The 9,196-nt window shown below is 40.4% G+C and overlaps 1 protein-coding gene across 4 annotated transcripts in view; it reads right to left on the reverse strand.

Moving 5' to 3' along the window:
• Positions 1-8,826, reverse strand: part of nfkbiz (nuclear factor of kappa light polypeptide gene enhancer in B-cells inhibitor, zeta) — a 39,487-nt gene extending 30,661 nt beyond the window's left edge. For 2 of the 4 annotated variants that reach the window (XR_009804659.1, XM_061889910.1), the window contains exons 1-5: positions 8,560-8,826; positions 3,933-4,045; positions 3,803-3,856; positions 3,510-3,718; positions 3,341-3,446 (exon numbers count right to left, since the gene is read on the reverse strand). Coding sequence is in view for 1 of the 4 variants with exons in the window: in XM_061889910.1 (XP_061745894.1) it covers positions 3,341-3,446; positions 3,510-3,718; positions 3,803-3,823 (336 nt within the window). In the remaining 3 variants the exon portion in view is untranslated. Of the gene's footprint in view, positions 1-3,340; positions 3,447-3,509; positions 3,719-3,802; positions 3,857-3,932; positions 4,046-8,554 lie in introns of all 4 variants that reach the window. The other 2 variants (XR_009804661.1, XR_009804660.1) reach the window with 2 other exon arrangements.
• Between the last annotated feature and the right edge of the window lie 370 nt (positions 8,827-9,196).

Raw genomic sequence — 9,196 nt, forward strand, 5'->3', positions numbered from 1 at the left:
TCTACTAAACGTGTGCAAAGTGGATTGCGTCTGAAGTGAGCAGAATAAGGCAGGTCATCCATTTTGCATCACTGTCTTCATTAATATGCAAAATATATGATGATCATCAAAACGGCCACAATAGTGGGAGGAAAAAATGCAAATATAATTATTTAGCCCGCGCAATGTGATCTACCAATACTCATCACCCTTTTGCGAACACTATTTTGTGTTTTATTTAGTACGTGTCAGAAGGATGTGCAAACTGACAGTTCCACACACGGCTGCAGGATGGACAGACGAGATTCTTTCATTCAACCTGTGTGTGTCAACATTTTTGGATGGTCGAAAAAATTAAGCAATATCCTTTTATAGTTTTATGACCCTAGGATGATTTAAGGGGCTGTTTAAAATTAATTCAATTGATGTGTTTTGGTGTCTGTTAGCGCTTTTTTTATTTTTTATTTAGGACTTATATTACTATAATATATATTCTACATGAAGGCATGTTTTATTAAGCATTTTTTTGGCATCTTGCATTTTCTTATTTCAGACGCACTAAAGTGCTGGTGATACGATCCACAGCTTCGCACAAAGAGATACGAGTCAGTGTGCACATGTTTCTGTGTCTAGATTGCAATTCAGAAAAGTGTTACAGATTATAGATGTGTACTGCAGCAAACAACACACACACAAGTGCAAAATCCTCGTTTAAATAAGACGGTCTGCACCACTATTTAATTGCACACGCAGTGTTAGAAGATCACACGCAACACGCCCACTAATAGTACATAACATTTTATTTTCTGCACAGTGTCTAGCATGTGGTATTTGGATCATAGTAATTTAGGCCCTAAGCCTTTAAGTGATGTGTTGGAAACATGGTTGTTATTGGACAATCCCAGGATGCGGCTTACCTAAAATTGGTATTTAACCTAGATGGTTAATTTACAAAAGCCTATTTTCTGCCACTAAAAAGGTCATTTTAAAACAATTGAACAATTATAACGCTTTAACAATGTGTCAATTATTATAATTCAACTGTTCTACTACTTATTTGTAATTAATTCATACAAACAAAGTTATTACTGTATATACTGACTGACTTTTAGCTTTAAAATTGCTACAGAATCCAAATGTATTCGTCACAATAGCAGAAATGCTAACAAGCCATCCATCCATTTACAACCGCTTATTCCCTTTGGGGTTAACAAGCCACTCAATATATTTCAATATGTATGATCTCTCAAAACGGTACAAAAAAGTAATTTTCAAATAAGGAAAATACGTCAATTTCAGCACACAATGTAACAAATATGTTATATCGCACATCTCTGACATTAATTAATAGTATTTTAGGAGGAAAAAATGTCAGGAATCTGTTCCTCTTGATTACTTTCCTTTAGGCACAAGTGGGTTGGTGCTCTTTTTCCAGTTTAAAGTGTCATTTTCAGTAATCGTGTGTACAGTACTACTATTGCAGTAAGCCTTCATATGGGGTTTGTTGCTTTTGTATTGCTGTAATGATCATAATATTCTCAATCTCTTTGTTGTGGCCTGGTGGTTTTCATTGAGGGATTTATCATTTATGTAAAGCAAAAAAACAGAAGAAAAACAAGTATTTTTAGGATCATATTTCTAAGTTTCTTATGGAACTACTTTTTGTAATTAAAAAAATATATATCAAGACGGAAACTGGCAGTGTTTTTCATAAATTAAAGTACTAATTTTAATTTAAGGGACGGCGTGGCGTAGTGGCCGTGCGCAACCCGAGGGTCCCTGGTTCAAATCCCACCTAGTACCAACCTCGTCCCGTCCGTTGTGTCCTGAGCAAGACACTTCACCCTTGCTCCTGATGGGTGCTGGTTGGCGCCTTGCATGGCAGCTCCCTCCATCAGTGTGTGAATGTGTGTGTGAATGGGTAAATGTGGAAGTAGTGTCAAAGCGCTTTGAGTACCTTGAAGGTAGAAAAGCGCTATACAAGTACAACCCATAATTTTTTCCAGAAAAATTGTAATATTTCATATTTTGTGATACTGGAATGTAACGTTTCACCTTTCATGTGTTATGAATGTGAACCTGTTCCACCAAATATTGACATTGGAAGGTTTTTCGAAATTTGGATGTTTCCATTGCTAGTTTTTAGTTAGCATTAAGCTAGGAGCATGAGCCAATACTGTATGATTGGATTTAATTTTTTTCAATTTGTACGGATGTATATTTCTGGTCTTGTCATTTTAGAGGTCTGCAGTACCTGGAGGAAGTCTAGTCTAAAGATGTGTCTCTCCCAACTTGGAGAAACCAAACCAACAGTTTTTTTTATTCCCCACTCATGTCTCGTGGTTGTGCGCTCATTCAGGAGAGTAAAAACCAGACCATGTAAGGAGATATTTGTGTGTAAGTGTCTGAAAATAACAGATGTAGGTCAAAACTTGAATGTTGGTATTAAGTTAAACATGTAGTCTATTCTCACGGATAGAGCTATCACTTTGCATACCAAGGTCCAATTAACTGCCTTTTATCTTGCCAGGACTAATCTAGTCAACATGTGCTGTCAAAGTTAAGGGCAGTGTTTTATTGTATGCTCACAACAAAATACCCCTTATTCACTTAAACCTGGTGGTTCACTTTCTCCAAGATGAATATAAACGTTGAATATATGCAAAACAATGTGTTAATTTATAGACACCTCAGTATCAAACTGTATTGTTGATTTATAATGATCCCAACATCATACAGTATTTGTGCATTTCATTTGTATATTAATGTATTTTCATTTGTGTGCTTATATTTACAGTAACTTCTTTGTAAAAACAATCAATGACCAACCTTGAGTTGGACGCTTTTCAGGGACTGACCTATCTGCCAAACTAAATTCCAAAATTTATTGAAGGAAAAATATACGTAAACAAAAACGGGGTGTATAAAGTAAAGCCAGTCTTACATTTTAGTATTAAAATAAGCATAACCAACTGAAAAATAAAGCAAAACTATACAATGTAACAAGAAAAATATGTATAATATTTCTTTAGCCTTTTTTAAAAAGTACATGCACCATAGCAAATTGTGCAAATAATATGACAAAGTCATAACAACAACGCCCTGGCAATCTGAACTACTTAGCCATTGTGTTTATTTTTCAAATTAAGCATTAAAGTGCAACTGCAATCTGCTAGAAGCTGATGTTCCAATTAATACGATTCTCGAATAAAAAATACAAATGTAGTCCACTTATAGTCACACTAACCGGGCTTGTGGAGGCGCATCGCAAAGCTGAATGTGCACTTCCGGTCACTTGAAACGAGTGTTGTAAAAAATATGTGTAAGCAAAATGTATTCTGCAATGTGTCAAAATCTTTACCTGCCCTTTGTGCTCCTTCATCTCTAAAGCATTGCAGCCTGCCATCTGGGCAGCCAGAACGTGGGCCAGAGCCCTTCTGCCTTGAGCCACAGCTACGTGAAGACATCTGGTAAAAAACAAGAACGTGAGCCAAAGAAGGCATGGTAAGATGTGAGGGTACAATACACACGTGTCGCCGTCAATGTCCTGGCTTGTCAGCACCTCAGGGGAGACACCTTCAAACCTTTGTGCTTCCTGTTGGATTTGCCAGTGAAACAAAGTCATCGGAGACTTGGGAGCCGGAGGCGACTGGAGACAAGGCGTGGACACATTAGGACTCATGTCAGGGGTGAAAGTCCCCCAGTACTCAGTATTGAATGAGTCCTCATGCTTCCTCTTCTGAGGGGTTAAACATGTTGGAGTTGTCACTGCACATTCATGAAGTAAAAAGCAAATACCACACGATCAGTTTGCCTTGAATACCTGACTGAGCTGGTGACTCATCAGCAGTTCTCTGGCACTGATTTTCCTGGGGATCTACAAAAGAAAGCATAAAACATGTTCAACAATGCACATTTTATACAAACTTAACGTTATAAATCATTTGCTTTACCTTTATTGCCAAGTTCTCAGTTTGCGGTCTTTCCCTGGTCGCAACAGGACAGAAATGAGGAACTAAAACATGCCACACCTGACAGCACTTCCTTGTTGACAAATGGCAAAAAGCTGCGGAATTTGAAACAAAGTCTGACTGTGTTTTGTACTCTTTAACCACCTTTAAACTATACATTTAAAAATTTATTTGGTGTTTCTATAGCAGCACTCAAGAAATTACATTAGATTTTAGAGTATACACACAATAAAACCATATTTAGACCACAAAAAAATCCATACATTTTTGGTGAGAACCTGGCTACATATTTGCCAATTCATTATTTCAGGTCGACTTGTCCAGGGTGTACCCCGCCTTCCGCCCGAATGCAGCTGAGATAGCCTCCAGCAGCCCCCGCGACCCAGAACGGGACAAGCGGTAGAAAATGGATGGAATTATGAGTATACACACAATAAAACCATATTTAGACCAGACAAAAATTCATTCATTTTTGGTGACAACCTGCATACATATTGGCCAATTCATTATTTCAGGTCAACTTGTCCAGGGTGTACACCACCTTCCACCTGATTGTAGCTGAGATGGGCTCCAGCGCCCCCCGCAACCCCTTAGGGCATGGGTGTCAAACTCTGGCCCGCGGGCCAAATTTGGCCCGCCGCGTAATTTCACTTGGCCCTTGAGGCAATATCAAAATTAACATTAGAGCTGGCCCGCCGCTGTAACACCGCATTCACTGCTAACACTCTTACTTGCCAACCCTCTCGATTTTCCCGGGAGACTCCCGAAGTTCAGTGCCCCTCCCGAATTTCATCCCGGACAACAATATTTGGGGTGGGCTTTAAAGGCACTGCCTTTGGCGTTCTCTACAACCTGTCTCCACGTCCGCTTTTCCTCTATACAAACAGCGTGCCGGCCCAGTCACATAATATATGTGGCTTATACACACACACAAGTGAATGCAAGGCATACTTGGTCAACAGCCATACAGGTCACAGTGAGGGTGGCCGTATAAATAACTTTAACACTGTTACAAATATGTGCCACACTGTGAACCCACACCAAATAAGAATGACACATTTCTAGAGAACATCCGCACCGCAACACAACATAAACACAACAGAACAAATACTCAGAACGCCTTGCAGCACTAACTCTTCCGGAACGCTAGAATATACACCCCCAGCTTTCACCAAACCCCGTCCACCTCAACCCCACCGCCGAAAAGAGGCATTCAATTTTTATTAACATTTTATTTGATATGCCATTGATATTTTTTAATTATTATTATTTGAAACTCGATTTTGCATGTCACTTTAAAGTTGTATAAGCCTTGCTTGTTCAATATTCAATGCAAAACTTGTTTGAGTCCTTATTAAAAGGTTAATTTGTTCAACCTCGGCCCGCGGCTTTGTTCGGTTTTAAATTTTGGCCCACTCTGTATTTGAATTTGACACCCCTGCCTTAGGGAATAAGCGGTAGGAAATGTATGGATGGCATTATTTCCGGTAGTGTCTATAGCAGACCTGGGCAAATTAAGGCCCGGAGGCCACATGCGGCCCGTTAAGCTTTTCAATCTGGCCCGCCGGACATTACCAAATATTTTTTTTAGATCTTTAAGATGGAAAGTGTAGCTGCCATTATGATGTGCAGTCATGTTTTCTAATGACCGTAAGTCTTGAACTTATGGCTGATATACCAGTTACTATGGTAATCGAATTAGTTACTATGGTAATCGAATTTGTTACTATGGTAATCTATGTCACTGTAGCTCAGACGAGGCACCAAGCAGCGTGGACGGGAAGTGTTCCCACAAACGCGGAAGGAGATTTTCACAACAAAGTTCAAAAGTTTAGTGATCTATCAGATATATTAGATTGTAGGTGGGTTATTGTGTACCCCTCGCGTTCGTATTTCACTGTTTGTTGCATTTCACTTGATTGTTAAATATGTCGATGGAAAGGGGGTGTGACATTCATATTTTGTCAATATTCAGTGTTTTATCGTTCAAAGAATTTTTTAAAATTCCATTACGTTTTTAAGGCGGTTTACCATAACGATTTTAGCGTTCAATCAGACATTATTGTGAGGTTTTGTATTAGTGTTCCTCCATCCATCCATCCATTTTCTACCGCTTGTCCTGTTCGGGGTCGCTGATGCCTATCTCAGTTGCGTTCGGGTGGACAAGTCGTCACCTCATCACAGGGCCAACACAGATAGACAGACAACATTCACACACTAGGGCCAATTTAGCGTTGCCAATCAACCTATCCCCAGGTGCATGTTTTTGGCGGTGGAAACAAGCCGCAGTTCCCGGACGGAACCCACGCAGTCACGGGGAGAACATGCAAACTCCACACGGAAAGATCCTGAGCCCAGGATTGAACCCAGGACAACTCAGGACATTCGTATTGTGAGGCACATGCACTAACCCCTGTCTCACCGTGTTTTTAGTGTTCCTAAAAGTAGATATACCGGCCCCCAGACACATTTTTTTCTCTAAACGTGGCACCCGAGTCAAAATAATTGCACAGGCCAGCTATATAAAAACCCTGTTTCCTTATTAGTTGGGAAATTGTGTTAGATGTAAATATAAACGGAATACAATTATTTGCAAATCATATTCAACCCATATTCAGTTGAATATGCTACAAAGACAACATATTTGATGTTCAAATTAAATGTTTTTGCAAATAATCATTAACTTTAGAATTTGATGTCAGCAACACGTGACAAAGAAGTTGGGAAAGGTGGCAATAAATACTGATAAAGTTGAGGAATGCTCATCAAACACTTATTTGGAACATCCCACAGGTGTGCAGGCTAATTGGGAACAGGTAGGTGCCATGATTGGGTATAAAAGCAGCTTCCATGAAATGCTAAGTAATTCACGAACAAGGATGAGGAGAGGGTCACCAATTTGTAAGCAAATTGTCGAACAGTTTTAGAACAACATTTCTCAACGAACTATAGCAAGGAATTAAGGGATTTTACCATTTACGGTCCGTAAAATCATCAAAAGGTTCAGAGAAACCTGGAGAAATCACTGCACATAAGCGATGAAATTACGGACCGTTGATCCCTCAGGCGGTACTGCATCAAAAGCAGACATCAGTGTGTAAAGGATATCACCACATGGGCTCAGGAACACTTCATAAAACCACTGTCAGTAACTACAGTTGGTTGCTACATCTGTAAGTGCAAGTTAAAACTGCTATGCAAAGCAAAACCCATTTATCAACAACATCAAGGAACGCCATTGGCTTCGCTGGGCCTGAGGTCATCCCAACTACTTTGGCACATGTTGCACCCATGAAATTGTAAGTTAATTATTATTTGCAAAAAAAAAAAATAAAGTTTATGAGTTTGAACATCAAATATCATGTATTTGTAGTGCATTCAACTGAATGTGTTGAAAATGATTTGCAAATCACTGTATTCACTTTATATTTACATCTAACACAATTTCCCAACTCATATGGAAACGGGGTTTGTAGGAAAAGGTGTCCAAATATTTTCCAACGTGGCTTAATTTTAACAGGCTAATATCAACTCAACATAGACAAGCTAAGAATATATATACCGTAATTCCTTGAATTACCGCAGGGCATATAGTATGCACCTGCTTTGAATTACTGCCGGGTCAAACTCGCTTCCCAAAATAATTAGCGCATGCTTAGTATTACCGCCGGGTCAAACTCGTGACGTCAAGAGTAACACTTCCCCTGTCATCATTTTCAAAATGGAGGAGGCTGATTTCAATACCGGTAATTTGAAATCGCGTGTGGAGTTTGCATGTTCTCCCCGTGAATGCGTGGGTTCCCTCCGGGTACTCCGGCTTCCTCCCACTTCCAAAAACATGCACCTGGGGATAGGTTGATTGGCAACACTAAAAATCGGCCCTAGTGTGTGAATGTGAGTGTGAATGTTGTTTATCTGTGTTGGCCCTGCGATGAGGCCCTGCGATGAGGTGGGATACACTTGTCCAGGGTGTATCCCACCTTCCGCCCGATTGTAGCTGAGATAGGCGCCAGCGCTCTCCGCGACCCCACAAGGGAATAAGCGGTAGAAAATGGATGGATGGATGAAGGGAAGAAGATTAAGAGGTATTCAGTAGGATTCAAGGTCCAAGCTTACATCACACTCAAATTTTTACTGCATACCTTTGGTAAGTGCCAAAGTGAGAAGAAGTTTTAAAATAATTAGCGCGTGCTTACTTTTACCGCATGCCTTTGGTAAGCGCAGGAGTCAGAAGATGTTTTAAATTAATTAGCGCCCCGGCGGCAATTCAAGGAAATACGGTATACTGCATTACATGGGGAAAATGCCTACATTTTATTTTTTGTGTAGAATGTGACAAAAGTATGTTAAGGGCCTGCTCATTACAACAATGCAAATGCTGTATGTCAAAAACAAATTCGAACATTGTCACACCTGTGGGCTAGCCAGCTATTAGCGTCGACATTTTGTTGAGTCCCCCAAAATTAAAATTGGTGGCTGTTAGCTATAACAGTCAATCATTTTGTATCACATTGAAACGTTTGAAGCAAGACATTTACCATGTTATCACAATGTCTTCACATTGCTAAGCATTTCCACTTCAGAAATAGTTTAAAGCAACTGACCATACCAGAAGTTAGTTAGGGTTAATTGCCACCTGCCCCGTAAAATAGGGAATGGACCCGGACTGAAATGTTGAACCAATACGGGGCGCGGTTTCTTCCGTATTTTCCTCTTTGTCTCATGCGTCCGACTTTCACAAACACACGTGAAGACTGAATTCAACCATAATGAACAAAATAAAAGCTGAGCGGCGTGGCTGTAAATAATACATCTGGTTCGCTCTCCTCCGGGTCAAATCCTCTCCGACTCCGTCTGCCTGAACGCAGCACGAAGCCCCGCCCCTCTGCGCTGTCTGTCATGATCGTTGCCTAGTTACGCTGCTGACCGCCCCAGGGTGCACCGCGCGTTTTTAAAAAAAATGTCTACAGCAGATACTCCACCGCGTCCTCAACTTTAAATGAGAAAACACCTCCAAAAATATGCACTTTTTGTCTTTTTTTTTCTTCATCTTTTCCTATGATTTCACACAAAAAAACGTGTTTCATTTTACTATAGTTCTCTTAAAGCAGGGGTGTCCAAAGTGTGGCCCGCCACACATCCATCCATCCATCCATCTTCCTCCGCTTATCCGAGGTCGGGTCGTGGGGGTAGCAGCCCAAGCAGGGAAGCCCAGACTTCCCTCTCCCCAGCCACTTTGTCTAGCT

The sequence above is a fragment of the Nerophis ophidion genome, linkage group LG27 (genome assembly GCF_033978795.1).
Source record: "Nerophis ophidion isolate RoL-2023_Sa linkage group LG27, RoL_Noph_v1.0, whole genome shotgun sequence".
Taxonomy (NCBI): domain Eukaryota; kingdom Metazoa; phylum Chordata; class Actinopteri; order Syngnathiformes; family Syngnathidae; genus Nerophis; species Nerophis ophidion.